This window comes from Trichoplusia ni, chromosome 7 (assembly GCF_003590095.1).
Source record: "Trichoplusia ni isolate ovarian cell line Hi5 chromosome 7, tn1, whole genome shotgun sequence".
Lineage (NCBI taxonomy): Eukaryota > Metazoa > Arthropoda > Insecta > Lepidoptera > Noctuidae > Trichoplusia > Trichoplusia ni.
In genome coordinates, this window is record NC_039484.1 from 7,909,931 (window position 1) to 7,932,809 (window position 22,879).

The window sequence follows — 22,879 nt, forward strand, 5'->3', positions numbered from 1 at the left end:
GTCGGGTCACGTAGTTGTGAAGCAGCATCACGTGCGACCTGCACTGCATATCAAGCGCTCTTGTTGTCATTCATAACCATTATCTGAGAACCAACATGGGAACACTTATACAACTACCAATAATATGCAAGATACCATTGTAGCCATGTAAGGAAAAATATAACTTGTGCAAAATTAACTTTCCGATTTACAATATCTGTGTGAACATTTTGAAACGATAAGAACGTTTGCGTAATTCGAAACGCAACGAGTCGTATGTTTTCATTACGCAAAGCAATAAAGTCGGCTGGATAGTCTCGGGGAAACGACACGTTCAGCAGTAAAATCTAAATTACTAGACAGACTTGTAGTAATTACTTCGTGTTGGCATCAGAAAGAAATGCACTCGCAATACTAGTTACCGAGATCGTTACGAACAAGGAAACACCACTTTAATTTTCTTTTGTCGCTTAATTGCACTTTTTCTTATGTTTCAACTTTCAATGGTGTTGTTGATAAAAGAAAACTCGGCAAGTAACTACGGCAAAAACACGCAAAGCTCACGTAACACCCCAACTACTATAAAACCAACGTAATCGCTAAAATTGCAGCCATTAGGCCTAATAAACATCTGATATGGAAGCCAGCATTAGCGGCGGTTAATTATGTCATCATCCGAATGTGTTTTTCTTGGGTTTTCAGTTTAAGAGCTGTCATGGTACTTTTACGCAGATTATACTCGGCGTACAGGCAAAACAATGTGAACCGACATTACACCGAGATAAGGAAACAACACTATTGTACCGCCTAGGGTTGTCCAATAACAAAGTCCTCGCTAAATATTATGATTAAATTTCGAACATGGCCCGCGCCCCGGGCCAAGTACTCGGTAATTTACAAAAACATCGGCCTTGTTTTTATATATTTTTTACTCTCGTCTATTTAAAAGAACCGTGACGTTATTTGATTTACGTTCAGTGTTTCGCGAAATTACAATTCCATGTAATTATTATGCGTGCTATTAAAACTGCGAACTTTTAAGATGGAACATACTTTAATTAGTATCTTGAAAATGTTTGTTCCTATATCGACCTTGAACTGAATAACAAAAGAGACTTATTACAGGGCCGTTATTATCGGACAAAGAGTTGTTATCTTTCGGTTAGAGCGTCTGCTAATATGGTTTATGATTAGCAAACAATAGGCGGCCACGTCTGTCACAAGATAGAAGATACATGACGAACTACTCTCGTGCTCTTTACTCGTACACGAATTTACATTGTAGTTATGTACACTGACATACATAGATATAATAATACCAGCCCAGATACTTCCCATTGTTGGACATTGGCCTGTTCCCGTATAGAGAAGGTTTGAGCATGGATCACCACGCTAGCTCACTGCGGGTCGGCGAGTTCAGATTTTAACATTTGGATTCCGTTTTTCGTCACGAGCGGTGTCTCACGTTAATTAAGAAAGTACATAGATATAGACTAAACCGTCTATTATAAGGGGCTCAAGACTTATTAAATTAGTTAAAGACGTTCTTAAATACGATCTTTAAATTATGCCGATATATCTGTTTACTGAAGTGTTCCAGCCCTACTTGTGGTGTCAGGCTTGGGAGATGCAATGCCCGTCTAGCGACGACAATACCCGCCATGGGAAACGATTACAATGTTTTTGCACAATACACACACTTAATAATTGAGATTTCATCATGACAATACAAGCTAAAGTCGCCCTTAACCCCAGTACGTATAGTCTATTTACCTTTACATCTTCAAACGGACTCAGATTTCACCGTGCGAACTTGTATTGTTTTATTTGTTATAAAACTTTGTTTTGTAATAATCTGATTAAGTATAACTACAATAATTCTCTCTGCCTTATCCTGTTAATTTTCATGAGATATCTGAAAACCCACTTTTTTCCTATGCATACATATTTAGACAAAACATTATGACTGAGATATTAAATTTTGATTCTCTTTTTACAACGACTCACAAAATGTTCACATCTGTGTTCTATCAAAAGATTTCTATACAATGCACAGCCCATAGATTAAAACTTAAAATACCTTAAACTTTTTGAGATCCATTGTACACAGACTCTACATACGCATAAGAGTACTCGATGAAAAGAAGAAGCTTTCATTGACCTTTAGTTCAAAGCAATAAGGTTGCATTTCGTAAGTCGTTTGCACAATGGGAGCGGATCAGCCGTTCCCTTGATCCCTTCTGCCCTCATTGTATAATTGACACAATAAGTTCATACAAAATCTTTAGAATTTGATGAAGGCCAGATAAGAACTAGTATTCTTAATAATCCCCTGGTTTTCTTCTTCATAGCAACTCTACTTATTTTTCTCAAGAATTGAATTATCAAGCGTAGAAAGACTAATACTAAAAGACGAAACTAAAACGAGTGTTAATTGTGAATATAGTCGTGATGCCCAAAAGGAGAGTCATGTGTTTTAGGCTTAAGCTGTGGATGAATGTTTATATTTCACAGGCAACAGCAGGTGTACCCATACCACGTAAATAACCTCCAACTTTTTTTTTATTTCTTTGTCAAATCGTAGTTCTCTATTTACTGTCGGCATGCAAAAATTTGATTGCCAGTGCTATTTATTTGCAAGTAGAGCATTGAAAACAAACATCTGGCCCCGGTCCAGCCACTGATTATATTATACATATGAAGGATGTTAGAAATAGCCCGACAAATATCATTCACATGCAGTTTACTCGCTCGAGTATTTTTAGCAATACCACCTGCCTTACTCAGTTCTCGAAATAAGTCTACAAAGTTGTGTATTACATGTGGTTTTATATATGAATTAGATAGTAAATACGGAAAAATATCAAAAGTTTAAATTTGTGCAATCAATTTTCATGTTAAATGTATTGATTGGGATGATACGAACAATTGGCTCTTAAAAAAGCAATTAAGAACTAACCTCATCAATACTGCCAATATCAACAACAAAAACGTGGGAAATATCACATTAGTTCCACCGCCTGTGAATTTTTGTATTTTTTCCTGTACTCGAAACTATAAAAATAGCTACACGCGTACACGCAATGTTTGAGCTCAATCTAGGGATGTCGGAAATGCAATAAAGTATCGATATATATTGTATCGATAATTTTTGAATATATCAATATCGATATTGATATTTTTATTTAAAAATATCGATATATCGATATATCGGTGTGATAGGAAAAAAAAATATTTAGCCTAATCTACTTCAATCATCTTACATTACTAGATAAATACTAATCAATAGACATCATTTTTAATTTTTTCAAATCAAGGACAACAATAAAAAATATTAATTATTTATAATATTTATTAATTAAACCAATATTTATCTGATACTGACATTAGAAAAACCCTTTGGTTTATATGCTCGGCTGTAAGCCGACTTCTGTTATTTGGTACTGCGAGATTTACAGCGGATGCCACTCTCTCTGAGGAAACCGAGGACGCAGGCGATATTAAATACTTCAGGGCTATGTCGGAAAGGACTGGGGTAAAATGACGACCGTCAAACCAGAATTTTATTGGATTCTCTTTTCTGGGTATTATAGGCTGATCTAGATATTGCTTTAGTTCGCTAGGCATACCATCACTGGTTGAAAGTAAACTGGAGGCTGCTGCAGCAATATTTATCATAATTTTTTCATGTCCGGACCACAACGACGGCGAAGAATTTTCTGAATTTGGAATTATGGTAGTGGTTGTGGGTCTGAGTTCAGGCGAAAGTTGTCCTCTACGTCTATGTTCTAAACGTATTTCTTTTGACAATGCGGTTATTGCAGTGGAAACAACTAGTGCTGAATTAAAATGAATACGCTTAAAGCGAGGGTCTGGAAGGGGATGTTGAGTTTTTATTTTTAAGTTGCAAAAACGCATGGTGATGCTTATTTTTAAGATGTGTAGATAAATTCGTCGTATTGCCACTGGTTTTATATATTTTCCCACACACATTACATGAAACGTTTTGTCTGTCTATTTTTTTGAAAAAGTTCCATACAACACTAGACATGACTGGAATGCTCGAATTATTTTGTTCACATACGTGAATTAATTATTGATTTAATTAGTTAGATTGTTTGAGAACTATAATCAACTCAAGTGCAGGCAGAAATACGCTCGCGTTGAGGTTATAATACGGAATTACCGATAACAGACGGATAGTTGAAGCACAGACACTGACACTGAAATAAAATTGACAGACAGAGTTGCCAACTTAAGTACCAAATTAAAACGCAGTAAATCGAGTCGACCAAAGACAAAAAAAATGTAATTTGTTAAAAAATGTTAGTATAAAAAAAGTATTCTTTTTTAGGATTTTTAATTATAAAAAATATCGATTTTTATACCTTTTCAATACTTGTAATTTTATATCGATACCTCGATACATCGAAACATTAAATATCGCTCAAAAATATCGATACATTGAAAAAATAATATCGATATATCGATGTATCGATATTTTTTCGACGAGCCTAGCTCAATCACCTTCATTCGTAATCATCGTAAACACGTGTGGCTTATTAAAATATTCTTGCTGCTTTATTTTATTACTATTTTACGGTAGGGTTAACATGATACGACTGTGTTGTCTTGCAAAGCGTATTAGCATTACAGAAAAACAAAAAAATGCTGCATAACTTCTTAGCTAGCGAACTATTTCTTATGCTTCAAGTTCAAGTACAAAATTATAAAAGAAACTGTGGAACAGTTAAAAAACGCAATAAACCTACGGAAATAATATTCCATTGGAGATATAATTAAATTATCTGAGCTTATGATTCATAGCCACGTGTTCTAGCCCTGACAGTTACATTGTATATTTGCATTTAATATTAATAAAGTAAAAGGCATTAGTCTCACATTCGTTAGCAATCGTATATACGTCGACTTATCGGAAATGATATAACAGATAAATCATGTCATCGATAGCCTTGTGTAATTAATACTCCACTATCTGTAGTTTAGCAGTTTAGTTTAGCTACGCATTCTATATGTTACATGTAAGATAACCCAGTCCTCGGATTATCGTTAATAGCCTTTGGCCGTATTTCGTTCAGTTTTAAAAATGTGTCATGAATGTATGTAACAGAGGTTCAGAAACCATTTTTCGGTCGAGACCGCGCAAGGATTTTAGTGTTACCTTATATCATCTATAGGCTAAAACCGCTATAGTCAGGCGTGACCGACACTACAACAATCAACGTGGTCAATTATTGCAACAGCGACAGAATACCAGTCAGTCTCGCCCACGAATCAAATTACCAAACCTGTTTCAGATAGACTAGCGCCTCCACAAACTCGCCTTAATATTCACGCGGCCACCACTCCCAAGAATCGGCTTTGAACCGACGAAATCCACATTCAATGCAATCTCATCCTGTTTAAAAAATAACCTAATGCTATAGACAGAGTATGACGTAACCGTGATGGCGATACGCGACGACAATACGGCCGCGTCTGTATTTAGCGCGCCACGTTGGCCACCACGTGGTAGCCGGCCCGCGACGCGCGCTGAATAATAATAAAAAATAAACATTGAACCGAACGCGCCCGCCGACAGGGCTGCCAACATCACTAGAACGTCACGTAACACATTTGTACGATACTACGGTACTTATCTGTAGCGACTTCTTAAAATGTAACTCTGTTTGGCATAAGAATGGAATTTTGTTGTACGTCCGATTGGGATAGTACTAGAAGCCAAGTTAACGTATCTGAAGTACCTGTTCACCTAACTTTAGAACGAAGGGTAACATTTTAATACATTGTCTTGTTCTTTGTAAATGAAAACAATGGAAGACTATATGACATAGGCAGGTATTAATATAAACGCATAAGGCTCAGTAAGTCTCATGAGATCGAAAATAACGTGAATATCCGTCGCATGCACTTATTTGTGTATGGTTGCGACCCTGCGTCGGCGGCCGGCGCGGCGCTCTCTCGGCTACAGTTAGCCGCCCCCCGCGCGCAACCTTGGCCTTCCCTGTCTCGGCATGCGATCGCCCGCAGATTACTAACAATACCTACGCATTATTTTCACAACCCGCCATGTTCATTACGTCATCTCTAAACTTTGGTGAAAGTTTAACACTCGACGGAGTATAAAATAAATGCATCTCAATCTCGAACTACGTGTAACATAACATGTTTCCACGACTTGGTTCACAGCCTTTCATGACTACGTTTCCTACTTCGCTAAGAGATAAAATGTGATTTCATTGTTTTATTACACTGTGCTTAGACATTTTCTTTTATTTCTACTTAGTTACAAGGCTGTATACGATCATTGATCTTTGCTTGCTTGTAAATAAAAATAAAGTGTCTGTCATATTGACAATGACAAACGCTACATGGAGAGTTTCCAAAAGAATAAATCTATATTTATAGTAATCAGTATTTAGATATTGATGATAGTAAACTGTTCTAAAATTATTACAGTATTGATGGAAGTGTTCAGTATTGGTAGGTACTTATTTGAGATGGTGACTGCTTTCCATATTTTTCTCGTGCGTAATGGCAAGGATTTGACTCCAATATAATTCAAACTGTAATAGTTCATATGTGAGTATATAATGAGAAACTTGCACATAATATTCATAGCTTATTTTCAAGGCTGGCATATTAGCATGATTGAAAGGCTGTCTGTGCTAAAAATGGCGCTATGCCTGCCATCTGTTGCACGGAGTGTGAAACAGTTTTTAAATTGAGGTCGTTGACGGTTGACATTTAAAGGCATCCCGACAAGGAGGTATTATTACCGCACCAAAGGCATCGTCGCTAAAAACGGGACTGCAGACAACAGAGATTGTACATGTAGCAATCTTTCATCTAAATTCAGATTTATTACATGTACATACATTATATTTGGTAGACTGGTAGATAATGCCCTGCGGCTGTCAGCCTTATGTACCACTATTGTATACGAAAGATTAAATAAACAAATAAATATTTTATAGCGCTTTTATATTGTTCTAAGATATTGACAACAATAACCGTAATACGAGAGAGTAAAAATAACACTTTGGAGCACACGTAACTGAATGACTTTTGTACTTATTTAATTAAAACTGCTATTTCGCGTAACAAAGCCAAGCTAATGGGTAAATAAAAAGAAGTTAGATCATTTAATCTATTTTTAGACTACTCTCGCCCTCGCCGTGCCTTTTCCGCGCACTTAATCGACTTAATAGGGGCCACAATTAAGATTCCTAGACGACAATGGCGCCTCTCTTGTAGTTGAGACTTGAGATCACTAAGTTTCTTGTGCTACTTTATACAGATACGCTGAGCATTTTCGTATTCTAGTTTTGTTTATTTTGTTTTTATGCTGTAATAGTCTGTGATACCAGGAAATAACATGTAAATTCCAGACACATATTAAATACTAGAACCAGTTTAAAATATTACTCTTAAACTTTAAATTTAAATTACCTTATATGAAAAACAACTTACGTCTGCTTTGTATTTCATCTATGGCAACACTCGTTTGTTTCATTTTCGATGCATTTACTTACGACGTTTTCTAAACGCTGAAACTGCGATATTTGTACTAGTTTGGTATTTGTCGAACTTTCGTGGGTCTTGTTACCATATGAATTATCTAGGTGCATCGTGAGTGTGCACTTTCGCAATGAAAATCGATATGAATTCCCGATAAGCAAACAGAATGAATTATTATCACATTGTGTAATATATTGTTACGTAATCTGAAGACTTCCTGGTTCTTATCAAGGAAACTCGTTTTAACCAGTCTTCAAATCTGTAGACTTTTCAATCGTATCAAGTTATATTCTTGATTTTGTAATATTATACTCTATTTCGTTCGTAGAGTGCATCAAGGCTCTTCGTTTTCCCCCCTGCACTTAGCTACCCTCGGACATATGCAACATATGCGTGCCCACCGGCTGTTCTTATAACCCCTATTTTGCGTCGTTATTTTAATTTCAATTCAAATGGGGTGGCTCCTCCTTTGTTAAGGATGAAAACTTGAATAAACTTGTTCCATTAATTCTCTACGTCAAAATAGAAGTAATTTTTCACGGTTACCTCTCATTGAGATTGAATGAGATCATTTGTAGTATGGGGTTGTGGCCCAACTCCTTTCATAGCCACTGCGTAGCTGGACCTCCAGTTTATAATTATTACTTGAAAATTGTTCAGTATGATGCAATTTAGATTGCGGCTTTACACTCCAGAGTGCAGCTTAATGGAATCCATTAAACGTCGTCAAAAATACTGGTATGGCGCCCGTTTTTCTTCAGTTTTTGATTGAGGATGTGGAATTCTTTCGATGATGCCCTACGTCACAGGGTGGTTGGATGTTACACTGCCAAGTGCGATAGTATCTAATGGTGTTTTGTGATGTTCCAGGGACAGCAGCTACGTCCGCGGCGGCGGTGCGGTGGGCTCGGTGGGCGGCGTGGGCGCGGTGGGCGCGGGTGCGGTGGGCGCGGGCGAGTACCGCGGCGGGCGCGTGTCTCTGCTGGGCGCCGCGTACCTGCCGCCGCCCGCGCCCGCCGCGCACCACCCGCCGCCCGCGGACCCGCCCCCCTTCAAGAAGATCAGGCTCACCGCTGATCGGACACCACTGCCGCACCACCAGCCGCTTAGGGTTGATACTAGGGTCAGTATTCCTCTTCACAAGTCAGAAACATTATAATATAGCAGCTTTGGAATTGGCAGGCAAATAAACAATCTGTTCTGGTCGATATATGTGACTTATGTGGATCATAAAAGTCAGTCCTAAATCAAACCATATCCTCGGAATGGTAAACAGAAGTTAACCAGCAGTCCCTCACAGGCTGAGGCTCCTTTTCTCACATGCAGTCTTTTCAATAATATCTGCTTGACACCTAAATAATACTACTTAACTAATTAACCTCGTTACTTACTACAGTTTTAGATAGCATCAATATGGGAAAAAACATCCAAAGCAAACTGAAAACTACGATATAACCTAAAAGCTATACTTGAAACAACTTACAATTAACATTATCTTTAACTTTACGTTTCAGGAGCCGGTGAACCAGTACAGCACAGTGGAAGTGCTGTCTCCAAACCCGCCCTCGGAGCCCACGGTCGAGGACCAGAGCTTCAGAACCACCAAGGATGAATTATTACAACAAATATCCAAGGTAAACACCATTTTGCCGAAGATTCATTGGTCTGAAATTCAGTTTTGATCTGTTAGTCACAGTTGTCAGACCTTTGACAAAGAGCCTGTTAAGTCCTTGTTATCATATTCAAGTATAACAATGTATAAGGTAGGCCAAAGTCTCAATTGGCTATTGATAAATTTGGAGTAGTAACTACTACTAAGATAATGTTACGACCAATGTGTAACTGCAACTTGAGGGTAAAACAACTTCATATGCTCAGTAGACCAAATACATGTGACCTTTAGTCTTTTAAATCATCAGACACTGGGTCATAGCTCCAAGACGGGAGTTCTTGGTGCTATGTCTTTGCGGAAAGCCTTCTACTAAATTTGTCTCCCTTCTATTTTGATTGATTATGATTCAAAATTATTAAATGGCATCTAGCAACTTTAATCCGTCCACTTATCGCAAACAATTTGAAACGAATGAGCAAAAATACAAAATAGCGAGAAATATAATGTTTAATATAAAAATGGCGATACCTTAATACACCTGATGGATGGCAATAACTCAAAACTTGTGTAAAGTGGAGGCCATTACGGCTATAATAGCTAGAATAATAACATCGTTTATCCTAACGCTAACAAACAGATCTAGCTGAATACAGCCGTCAATAAAAACTATCAGAGCTTTGCACGTTTAGCTTTAAAAAAACCGAATGTATTCGGGGATCTTTTATATCTTAAGTATAGTACAGTGATATTTGTTATTATCCATTGCCCAACTGTACCAACTTTAATTCTTTCTACTGAACAGGGCCGGATCTTGGGGCCCAGGGGCCCCGAAGCCTCGAAGGAGTGGGGGCCCCCTTGGTTCAAGTTATAGTCATAGTGGTGGGCCCCCGGTCATAGCGGGCCCCTACGCACTGGCCTAAAGTGCCTTATGGATAATACGGCACTGCTACTCAGTTACATTGAGTTGTAATAAGCTATTTAAGAATAACATTGTAATACATCTTTAATTTAATTCGATTAATGAGGTTGTACGTATCTTCCTACATAATTTTCCATATGTATATTCATGTTTTGAAATTAAAATATTGGATAGAGGCTTGATCAGTCTCGCTAAGAGGTCCAGTTAAGCAGTTAAAACCTCAGACGAAGTATAGAGACAATTTGTAGAACTAATCTTATGCCAATAATAACCAACATCTCAAACCCCACAGGTGGACCGCGAAATGGCGTTATGTGAATCAACGTTACAGAAATTAAAAAAGAAGCAAGAAGAATTAGAACAGACTGCATCAAAGCCGGCGAGGGCCGAGGAGCCGGAGGAGACGGTGCCTCGGCATCGCAGCCTCGCGCAGTGCGTCTACGCAGAGAATAGAAAAAAGGTTCATACCCTATGTCATCCTGCTCGCGCTCATCCATCATAGTCCACCCATCACCTTGTCACCAACTAACAAGTAACAACCCATCGTCAGCCAAGTAGGGAGGACGCGACTTATTTTGCAGTTTTATCTTTTAAGCTGAATACGGGCATGTATCAGTTGCGTCAACTACCAGCTGCTGTTTGCCATAGTAAACTACAAGAAACAAAAAAATGAAACTTGATTGTGATGTTTCTATTAATGTATTATTGGTAGGGCATAGAAAGCTGGCGTAAAAACGAACGATCTATAAAAGGGCCGAAAAAAAAAAAAACATTCCTATTATTCTCATTATAAATAACTTCTTACGTAGTTATTTATTTGTCATCGCCAATGAAACTATTAATAACGTTTCTCCAATACTTTTGCCTTCTACAAATAGTATTTTGACATTTATGTCCTTTTATTGTCTTCTACGGTATAAAACATCATTGCTGTGTATGCTCTGAACCAGTAAAGAATTGTTGGACGCTAGCTATAAATTCTTAGTGAAGTAATTGTTCGAACTGCAAAATAATTCGTAGATAGTCATTCTAATGTCAATTTAATATCATAATAATACATACATACATGAAGTTCATAACGATCTCTCGCCATGCTCACAACGGAATGTAAAAACTACATAGTGTATCAGCTGGGTTTACCTGAGAGCGATAAGAATAGGCAGGTTTCTAGATTATACCTGGATATAGTCAATACATTATACAGTTACGGACCTAGGACTCTATCACGTCTTAAAGTAAGAGTCTTGCAGTTGCGGAAGTGAGATAGTATATAACAGAGTAGACTGGTAGCATCCTTCCACAACTGCAAGAATACTGCTTTAAAAGGTCGCCGTAGGACTTATTGAAGAGGTATATGTGAGGTGGACTTAGTTAGGCGATGTTTCTGGTATAGGTTAAGTCTGTTGTCGAAATATTGTTTATTGTAATGTCTTAAAGGCTATTGCACAAAACAATGTCTATGATTGATTTGTGTAAAGACATACAATTTACTTTAATTGCAGCGATTAGAACATTTTAACTTTGAATATTAATGTATTAAATATAATATTATTGCGTTATCACTGTAATCATGGACAAACGTTAAGTTAGTACACAGTATAAAAATGCAATATTCTTTCCATCGACATGACTTGGCCAGGACAACAAACGTCTGATACATTTTATGTTTTTTTTCGTTCCCAGATCAGCATGGATAATAAGCGGCAAATGGTATTTATAATTTGTTTTATAAACTATTATAAGTACTAAGACTTTTATTTTCGTAGACATTATATATTCATTTTCATTTTATTTTGTAGATCGTATCGATTATATGTTTTGTTAGTTGTATAGCATGCGCGTAGTTATATGTATGTATTTATTGCCGAACAGTTTGTGCCTATAGACAGTTGGTACTCTGTTTTCTCTTCGCCATATATCAGTGTTCACTTAGAGGTGGGATTTTAACACGACTCACATATATACTAACGTTCCAAACTCATTTTATAATATTCATCACTTATTTAAAGTTCCACAGTGTTAAAATGTCACCGCCGTCGTTTTATGTTCTAGTATTGTATCGTAGTACGTGTACGTATGTCTGTAACCTACTCGCTTGTCTAAGTATGTAACGTGTGCGTGTCCCAGCAGGCGTCGTCCGCGCACGCAGTGTTGTCGCACCTGGGCCCGCCCGTGCTGTACCCGCTCTACAACCAGCCGCAGGACACCGAGGTCTACCACGAGAACATCAGGCGACATCGGACCTTCAGGAAAAGACTCGCCGAACACATACGGAAGCTTAAATTAGAGGCGGAAAAGGTAAGTTTGCAATTAGGCTAAGCTTGAGATTAAGAATATAAATTTAAGAGGGAATAGAAGAGGAGATTGATAATAAGAAAGATAATAGCCTTTTTTTGCTTTTTATGTAATTTCATGATTAAATTATAGTGTATATGAAATTGTCTAGTAAGGTTATATAAATTCTTTAGTAAATATATTGAGAACCTGGAGTGGTGGCTACTAGCCAGGGTCACAATGATATCAAGTATTATCCTCAGGTTACGTTTTCGCTACAGGTACGCTGGCGTATAGGCAGACTCTCGTTGAAGTAGCATACATTTAGAATAACAAAATTAATGGCAGTTTCTTAGACAAAATCACACATAAACCTCCATGTCATTAGAAATAAACTAATGTGTTGCATATTTTTTCACAGCGGGAAGATGCGTTAGCGGAGGCGTACAGCAGACGCGCGGCGGAGTGGCTGCGGCGCGTCGAGCGGATCGAACAGGGCCAGAAGCGGAAAGCGAAGGATGCGAGGAACAGAGAGTTTTTTGAAAAGGTAAATAACATACTAAATATCTTGGAACATGCACTAGGGTGATACGGATAGCTCTGAAAGTATGTAGTTGTGTTAATGGTGCACAGCAAAATGTACCCTTTAAGGACACACTTCTTCGTTACCGTCAAATGATTTAGTCATGGATCTTTTAGTTTTATCAAACGGGGTGAGCGTAAAGAAGTTTCACTGTATTTTACTCTCTAAAACGGATAATCCCGATAGGTCTTATCCAACAGTGTTCTAACATAATTGTTGAAACATGATTATATAAAAAAGTTAGTATATTCCTTCATAAATTCTCTTTCTGGAAGAAATCTGATGTAAATGTATTAAACGCCTGTACTCAAGCAACACAGGTCAGGGATTCTTACTTGTTTCTGGCTAAAACGGAATCCGAACTATTTAGTCACGTCTAGAACTAGTTAGTTAGTTAATTTAAGGAATTAATATTACATATCTCCAATATTGAAGATAACATCGGGAATCACAGATATTTACCTTCAATTGTGAAATGAAATGAAATTATTTATTCTGCAAGGAGGATATAATATCGTCGCTACACGTCTTTTTTTGAGAACACTGGAATCGACATTTCCCATCTGAATTAGTTGAAGAAATGTCGATAAACTATATCGTGTGCTCTTGTGTGCTTTAAAACAAATATGTTTTATCTAGTTATAGTTGTGATATAAAGTGTTGCCCATGTCACACCATATAATTGTTAAAAGTAGTACCAACAGCTAATGCGTTATCTTAATTATAACTCAACAGCTCTGATTCATCATTTGACGAGCTCACTACTTGTCACAGTATTGTAATATATATTTAATCTGTCAAAGAGTTGTTCACTATCTCTGAGTGAAAAATTTACGTCAGTTTTATTTTTAGACTTCAATCAAGTTTCATCAGAAATCGATCTATATTAATCGTGAAGTTTTCAAAATGCTGGTTAGTGTAAATAGAGAGAGAAAGTGTTTAGTAATTTTGTGTCTTGTAGTTTGTTTTTAAGTTGTTATTAGATAGAATGACGTAGTTAATGAGTAAACAAATCTCTAAACCAGTTCATGCCGATCCATAATAGAATCTCTAAATGAATTAGGGGAAAAAAATATGCAAGGAGTAAATTTGTAAGGATTTTGCTGTCATTCTTTTTTTGGATATGGGACTAGCAACTTTTTCTGAGCATAAGAACTGTTATTTGCATAAAGAAGTACCAAAATAGTTCTTGCAACTTTATCTAGCTTCAAATCATTACTTCCTCCAAAAAGGCAAATTTGTTGTAAAGAGGGGCTTCTCTCCTTTTCAACTTTTAGTAGTACCATAAGATTCTACATAAACACATTTTATAAAATGTTCACTACAGTCAGTTCGTGTAAAATACAGTAACTGAAACTAGTAAAACTAAAAGTCGAAACTAAAAATCATTTGGTATTGAAGTACACACCAAAAAACATCTTAAATTCTTTTTAACATATCAATTTTTAAATAACATTTATCTGACTTTGACAGAACCCCATGCCTAAACCTCAACCATCTCCGCAGGTATTCCCCGAGTTAAGAAAGCAGCGAGAAGAGCGGGAGCGCTTCAACCGGTTGGGGGCCCGCGTGAAGTCGGAGGCCGAGCTCGAGGAGATAGCGGACGGGCTGCACGAGCAGGAGCACGAGGACAAGAAGATGCGGTCGCTGACCGTCGTGCCGCCGCTGCTCAGGGACCCCAACGACACCACGCCCATATACATCGATACTAACAGTATGTTTATAATCAAACTAATATTATACAAACTTCTCGTGTCACAGTGTACGAAATTGAACTCCTCCGAAATGGCTTCTTATGAAATATTGGGCACATATTCGGTAGGTCTGAATATCGGACAATAGGTACATATTATCAATTTTTTATACCTCCGTTTTTCTTACTTCCCTAGACATTATTTGTATGGCAAAACAACGTTTAGTGGGTCAGATAGTCGTAATATGATATTTCACGACACTTTCAGATGTAAAGTGTATGCAGTGTCAAACTAAGCAAAACTTTCATGAATGCAAACATAATATAGATGGGAATTGCACCCACAACTCTGGTCACTCAGTCAGTTAGTTGTGTTGTGTTTGTGACTACCGATAGCCGAGAGGCATGTTACTATCTCAAGAAATACGATATGCCGCGGTTTAGATAGCCGCATTGTGTTGATTTCTATGCTTGTAAAAACAACTGCGACACAGTTTTTTGTGACATAAATCTCAAATTTTATTTATATCGTAGTTACACATAGTGGCGTCTTTCGATCTAACGAAATGGTTTACAGTAAGCAAGCATTTGATCCAAACAGCTTTTTAACTAAATCTGATAGAAATAGAAGAAGAATCCTAACCATAAACATATGTAGAGTGTAATATCACATTCACTAACAGTATATCTCCCCTTCAGGACGGTGTATGGACATGGAGTCCGAACACAAAGAACTCCAGCTCCGCAACGTGTGGTCGCAAGCCGAGCGGGAGCTCTTCCGGGAGAAGTACCTCCAGCACCCCAAGAACTTCGGTCAGATCGCGTCGTTCCTGCCGCGCAAGAGCGTGCGCGACTGCGTCAGGTATGCGTGCGTTACTTGTACATACCGCCCTTATTTGGTGGGGGAAGGACACGCCCGCTCTTTCTGTTTTATATTTATACCTCTGGAGAAGTTCCGCTTTTATGTTTTTTTGAGGATTTTTTTGAGTTTGATCAGCTTAGTCTTTATACTCGTGGAAGAAGGTCTAAAGTCATATTTTATTTTGGAAAGTAAGTATTTAAAGTCTATTTAAGTTTGTATTTTTTTTTTATAATTATACTTGTGCTATTTGCGAATTTTATAAATGTTAATGTAAAATTTAAAATAGTAATAGTCTGATATAACCAGTTTTCGGATAATTAATAATTCATTATTATCAGAAAAGTTATATTTATCATTATGAGATGAGTTCTATTGAAAGTGCAATAGTGAGAAAAAAATGTAATCTATCTTTCAAATTTCAACCAGCACGGAAAGAGTAGGTGTGGCCTATCCCTGACCGGCCCACACATTGGCTAACAACTAATATTATTTGTTTGTTCAACAGATTTTACTACTTATCGAAGAAGGCTGAGAACTACAAGCAGTTGTTAAGGAAGCCGAGACAGAGGCGGTCGGCGCGGAACCCGCCGCGAGCGCAGCCCGAGCCAGAGCTACCCGCGGGGGTCACCACCAGGCTACAGCGAAGCCAAGGTCTGAATACCTGAATAATTCTCTGTAAATTCATCCTCGTTGTAAATGTGAATTGAACAGTCATACAACCTAGAATTTGTTGGAAGCGGAATGGTTGTTAAGGGAACTATTGGAAGGTGCTATAAACACAGTCATACAAGTTCATACCACTACTGCCGAAGCTAACTAACTCACGTTAAGAGAGTAACAAATTATATTTAAAATAAACCCTCCTCTCACACTGTCTTTGATAGGTTAACTTATGGTTTTTTTACTTAAAAATAACTATGACTTAGTTTGAGCATGAAGATATGATAATACAGGACAGTAGTCTGTAGTGGTCAGTCTAACAAAACGAAAATATATGTCGCTCAGAGGTGTTCGAAATAGTCTTCATCCACAATTGTTTAACTGGTACTATTGGCCGCAGGTACGACAGCGCGGGGTACAGAGAACAAGGAACAGAATATGGATGAGAGCATGCCGATGACGAGCGACGCCGTCACCTGCATACCCATCCCGCCCGCTGCGCCCGCGCATCCGACCAGGTCAGTCACCAAAACATGGCAATACTTAAAAGGGTTAAGGTTGCTTTCCCGCCAGAGATGTGCGACGATGCGTAGAGAGGGATGTGTTTGTTAAGAATCAATAGAATCGCTTCATTCACCACACATTTCCATCGCTCATCTCTGGTGGAAATGCAGCCTTACACTACCAATCTCATTCAAATTTGATTCATGGTTTGTATGAAGTTCAAAAATGTATGTTTGTCTCCATATTTCATAAAATAGTCTGAAAGATACATTTTACATTACATATGACTATTATTCGCGAGTAGATATCCGAATAGTTTCAGTATCGAACGGATAATTTAGAATACTATATTCAGGGACTGGATGGGCTTGGTAAATATTCTGAATACAGTGAAATAAAAATAATACGTTTCCTAGATCGGAACAATAAAGACAAATTAGAATTGTATCCCGTTCAGTTTCGATTAACTAAATAGGAAATCAATCTATATTCTACCCCGGGAAATCAAAAGCCAAATGTCAAACACCGATGAAACCTATGAGTAAAAATGATTGACAAATTGGTCATAAAGTTTAACTGAAGATGTCAGTCAGCATCATTTACCAAGGGAACTCCCAAGCACTAACAAAATATATGTATAATAAATTATTATGTGCTGTTGACAATGAAAGCTCTATATTTGATGGTGAATATTATGTCATCAATAGGAATTTATTAATGTGCTTTAATTAATAAAAAATACAGTTTAAATATTATGTTATAATCAAGCAATAACTAAAGACACACGTAAATTTAACCTACATTGTGATTTTGAAACACTGACTATAATATCACAGAACATAATTAAAACAAACACAGTCTAAATTCAAACATTAGCTGTTTATCTACCATACATATGATTGCCAAATATCGTACATTAAAATCTATTACTGCTACTGAATTCTGCATTTACATTTGAAATCCGGACACAATCAATTGATCCGATTAATTACGTGTATTATTTAGGGTCTATGTTTATAATATCTGTCAGTTTGTTTACCAAAAACCATTGTATCAAACCAAAGAATCCGCAAAAAAAAAACAACTACAAGGAACTGGACAGCGAACGTAATAAACGTAATATTTCCCTCAATTTCTATACAGAAATCCGGTACGATTCCGTAGAGTCGGGTCGGGCTTTTTAATTACACCGTGTCAACATTGAGCGGCTGCCGGCCGATGAATTATTCACCGATCGCTCGGTAGAGACGGCAGAGCAGGTTTTTTTGCCCCGTTTCTTGACTGTGGCCTTTTTTCCTTGTTTGTACATCGCGGATATAATGTGCTCCTGAGTGGATGAGAGAGTTACGAGCTAACGTCCATTGTCTTAAGAAGTGTACCTACTACCTATACATACATCAGTATTGCTCAGTTTTGGAGAACGTGAAATGTCCATACTTTAATTATAAGTGACTTTATAGTGGTACATATGAATATGAATTGAGTTAATCGGTAATCGTTAATATTATTTGCACTTTTGCAGTTGAGTAAATTTTATGTTGAGTGAAGCATGAAGGATATAATTTTTGATATATTAATTACTTTTAAATTAGGTTGTATTATTTTTGTTAGAGATATAATTTTTTTATCTTCTTTAAAAAACAGCAATGAATTATGATAGAAATGTAAAATGTACAAAATTAATTAATACAACCTATGATATGATTAATATTATTCGACAAATTATAAAAATTCTCATATACTCCTTACGTTTTAAAATAATACATTTTTTTTAAATTAAAAGGCACTGAAAATAAACGAATAAGAGTATTTCAACTTAATATTGTATGAATATGTTCAGATTTCAATGAAATTATGTTATTTTATTAGAATAGCTAATTGAATTTTTGATGTTTCTATCAAGAATTTAATCCCATTGAGTGAGTTAACTCCCAAAACTAATTTTCATAAAACGATTCAAAATTTGTTCGAAAAAGACGTATTGTTTAAGCAAAGGTTCGTTTAATACCCTCCATTCTACTGGGGGCAGGGATGGACTAACATAAGTCACTTTTTAAAAATATTCTACAAAACTATATCTCAATGTTCGTTTTAAACACGTTCCATTATGATTAGATGTTTATTATTCCCTTTATATCTTGGGTAAAAAGTAGACGTTGAATGAACTTATACAATACAACTTGATAAAATGCCACCAATTAATGTTTACTAACTTTTTTTCAAACTCTTCCTAAATAAATACGAAATTACTACATTCCAACCGAAGCAATTAAAAATTTAAATTAGTCATATTACGTTACAACATTGTTCAAGCAGTTGTTTAAAATATCTTTGTCCAAAAGTTTAATGTAAGTTTCCACCTGTTTTAAATACCAGAAAAACATTTGTAAATGTCAAGTACTTTTATAGAGTAAGTTTTTACGTGACACAACATTCACAACCGATGCTGCCATGTCTTAATGTTATCGTTTCTCAGTACGTTAACCAAAGTCCGTCCCTGCAGGGCGATGTTTGCAGGACCACTCACTTTTATGAGCTTCAGACAATGAGAATAACTCAATTTTTCATCGACCAGATTAATCGTTTAAAATTCATGTATTTTTATTTCAATCAACTTGGGAACTTGAGATTTATTTTATTGGATAACTCGACTTGTGGGATTTTAGTTCTTAGAGTGGCTTCATTATTAGTTGAGCCGAGTTTTTATGAAGTTTAACGTTGATGAAGTAATTTCAAAGGAAAGTTTTTCAAAACCATTAAAGCTCTTGACCGATTTCCTAACCAAGGACACTATTATTATAAGTAAGAAGTATTAATATCATTTTCCGCGTCCCTGGACAATGCACAACATCCGTCTAATCTCATTTCACATTCCAAAAGCTAGCATTTCTACCTCATCTCGAAAAATATTTGTGACAACGAAAACTGTTTGAATTTAATAATATTTATCTTATTTGATACAAGAAACGTTTGTAGAAGTAATAAGAGAGAAATATAAATATGTATAAATAATGGGCGTATGTTGTGCGTGTGTTGACAATCACTCCGGTGATTATTTGCACAAGACTCTCTCGCGGGAATCATGCCGGGATCAAATCAGCATGCGCTAGGGACGTGCCGATATCGATAACATTAAACATCTTTAATACGTTATTGAATTTATTGGATAAGTTATAGTTTGAAGATTATCTACTTTGTTTTTATAATAAAATTGTAAGCATCACAAAGGTGTGTACTGATTGATGTATTAAAAAAAGGATAGTATGAATATTTTTAAAATGAGATGGTCGAATTATTTTATCATTAGCTGAAATGTCCTCATTCATAAGCCTTACTTAAAACATAATCTGACTCAATCATATTCGATATCGATAACTTGACATCTGAACATATCGATAAATAAGACTGCAAAATACATCACTACCGCCACCGTTTCTCCCGACACGGCTTGTTTAGATTTTTACGCAAACACAGGGCCGACCCATCTTTCTAATTGCCTTAATTAAAAGCATCTACCAATCGAGAAAGCTAAATACGGGAGGGAAGAGGGGCGATATAAAAAATAGCCTCTTTCGGCAATCGTTTGATTTGCCATGTTTGCTCATAGATGCGATGGATACCAATACTTTTGTTTCACTTGTATTGCTTACTTTGGTTACTTGGGTTCCTCATTTAAAGGGGGAAAATGGAACTCTTAACTTGAGGCTCCGGTGTTCGTCTGTCTGTCTGTCAGGCCGTCTGTCACCAGGCTGCATATCATAACCGTGATACTCGTAGCTAACAGTTGAAATTTTCACTAATCATGTATTTCTTCGCTATAACAATAAAAATCGAAAAAACAATGGTTCTTACGGTTATAATTTGTTAGCTATAAATAATTGCACCAAAACGATTTTTTTAACGGAATCCTCTGTGTCGCAGGTGCGACTCGCACTTGACCAGTTTTTGAATGAAAACGGTCATACGTCATATTTTTGTGTAGATATTCCGATAAATGTCATGTGTTATTAAAAATCCTGATCGCTGTTTACGCATCGATTTTTTCGAGACAAAAGTAAATAAAACCGAGCTACGTGCTCGCCGTTCTGCAAAGCGCACATCATAAATAAAATATCCCCAAAAAAGAAAAAAGATCGAGTTGAAATATCGTCGCGTGAATATCGCATGTACTATTCAAAAAGGGATGAGATTAATTTGATTGTCGGGTTTACCCGGCGACCCGGTGTTTGTGCAGCGGGGGGCCGCGCTCGCCCGCAGATAATTACCACCCCGCCCGGCACGGTATTAATTGGCCAAATTTTAATGATGTTCAAATAACACTGAAAACTGACGATTTTGACAGCTCAGCTTTACTATTTCTTTTTAGCTTAGTTTTTGTAATAGTAGGCCAGTTTTGCAACGATAGCTGACTCTTGCTGTTGTTTTTTGATTCTACAGTTCCTGAATTTATTTATTGTGTTGTTTGTTTCTAATTTGCAGATACACGTTGGTTGTAGAAAAATGACTGACTGACAGCCAGCAGAGTTTTAGTAATAGGGTTGCGACTCAACTCTTTAAGTTTGGAACCCTAATAATGAATAGTCTTACAACAGTAACTAACCAACACCGAATTTAACCAAACTCGAACTCCTAGCAACTAAACATAATTTACTCAAAGTTGTTAATCGAAACAATACATCTATTTGCATTCGATCCGAGTCTAACCGATTAATTGAATTCTTTATTCTTTACAACCGGCCGTCGATGCCCCACCCCGCGCCTGCCCCCTCCGCGGGGCAACCACTGGTAATTAAAAGAGAGGCGAATCCAGCTAATTATGTTTGCCATAACTCCCCGATGCACCCCGCTCCGGCCTACGCTCTGATTGTGTTTTGGTTTTATAATTAGCTGTTAATTTATTGCGATTTATAATTATAATTAATCTTGTGATAAAATCAAATATTTTGCTTTCATGTAACTTGTTTATTTTCGGAAATTCATGTTATTTATTTTTAATTCATATTTGGGTTTCAATTTATTGCAATTTTAAATTAGTTATGTAATTCAACGTGTAATTTCATTTTGTGAGTTGTCAGGTGGAATATTCGTAAGAATACAGAATTTTGGATTTAACATTGAGGCAAGAAAACGAGGTTCTATTGTCGTCGACCACCGGTGACCGAAATCATCATAATTCACAACGTTGCCATTGTCCCCAGGTCGGAGTTAATACGAACGCCTCCTCTGCCGCCGTCCCCGCCGCCAGCGTCGTCAGCGCCGCCGGCTCCGGTGACGTCCGGCGCGACCTCGCTGAGCGTGGCCGGCAGCCCGGCGGCCGCGCCCACGCCCCCAGCCGTGGACGTGCCTTTGCCGCCCGCGACCACCTCCGATGTCACGCTCACCATTACAGCTGTCACGGTATGTATCAAACGAAGATTATCCTAATTTAAACACGATTATTTACTTCAAAGTTTACGTCGCTCTTTTCCGAAATGCCTAACAAAAGATTCTTTTAAACAGTCGGCATCAGCATCGAGTTCACCAGCGTTATCAACTTCGTCGAGCGTGACGTGCATCACGTCGACGGCGGCGGCGGCGGCGGCCACGCTGACGGCGCCCAGCATGAGCTCGGGCAGCGGCAGCGCGCCGCCCACACCGCAGCCCGCGCAGCCGCCCACGCCGACACAGCCGCCCTCGACGCCAGAGACCGGTGAGTCTATACCTATACACCACAGGACTTTTTGGAGCATTTTTTTTTTGAGCCTGAAAGTTCTGCTCCAGAAATCTCCACCTTTGTTGCTAATTGGCATTTGTTGATTGAGATGACGTTGTATGTCTGCTAAGTCGTGAGCTTAAATGCTATTTCAGTAAGGTAATTTTACTATCTAGTTTTATTATTATATTACTATTAGTCTGAGGTAAAAATGTTGTCGTGTAGTTGGTTACAGGGAAGTCGTTTTTAGTTGCTTAGAAATTATTGATCCTTGATGATGGCGTTTAATACATAATTCACCTAATTAATCTGTTGAAAAGAAATCTCAGCGCGGCGTCTGATGTTATATTCGTAAAGATCGGAATCTCGCAGGTATATCGGCTTTTGTTACATATGCGATGCGCAGAAGTATTTAACTTTCACGCTAAATAAGTTAGAACTGTCGCAATATCCCGGAATAGATTCGGTACTTAAAATATTTTAAAATATTTGTGGTGATGATTATAAATCGTATATTGCGTGTGAAAATTAAAGTTAATTGTTATTTTAAGATAATTTT

General features: G+C 37.3%; 1 protein-coding gene across 10 annotated transcripts in view; it reads left to right on the forward strand.

The window, feature by feature from the left end:
* LOC113495989 overlaps window positions 1-22,879 on the forward strand; it is a 116,730-nt gene that overhangs the window by 76,977 nt on the left and 16,874 nt on the right. For 6 of the 10 annotated variants that reach the window (XM_026875025.1, XM_026875023.1, XM_026875030.1 and 3 more), the window contains 12 exons: window positions 8,392-8,644; window positions 9,036-9,155; window positions 10,345-10,512; window positions 11,736-11,762; window positions 12,180-12,350; window positions 12,748-12,873; window positions 14,416-14,623; window positions 15,302-15,464; window positions 15,970-16,115; window positions 16,525-16,642; window positions 21,827-22,025; window positions 22,128-22,317. In XM_026875025.1, the coding sequence (XP_026730826.1) occupies window positions 8,392-8,644; window positions 9,036-9,155; window positions 10,345-10,512; window positions 11,736-11,762; window positions 12,180-12,350; window positions 12,748-12,873; window positions 14,416-14,623; window positions 15,302-15,464; window positions 15,970-16,115; window positions 16,525-16,642; window positions 21,827-22,025; window positions 22,128-22,317 (1,889 nt within the window). The remainder of the gene's footprint in view (window positions 1-8,391; window positions 8,645-9,035; window positions 9,156-10,344; window positions 10,513-11,735; window positions 11,763-12,179; window positions 12,351-12,747; window positions 12,874-14,415; window positions 14,624-15,301; window positions 15,465-15,969; window positions 16,116-16,524; window positions 16,643-21,826; window positions 22,026-22,127; window positions 22,318-22,879) is intronic. The other 4 variants (XM_026875027.1, XM_026875032.1, XM_026875024.1 and 1 more) reach the window with 3 other exon arrangements.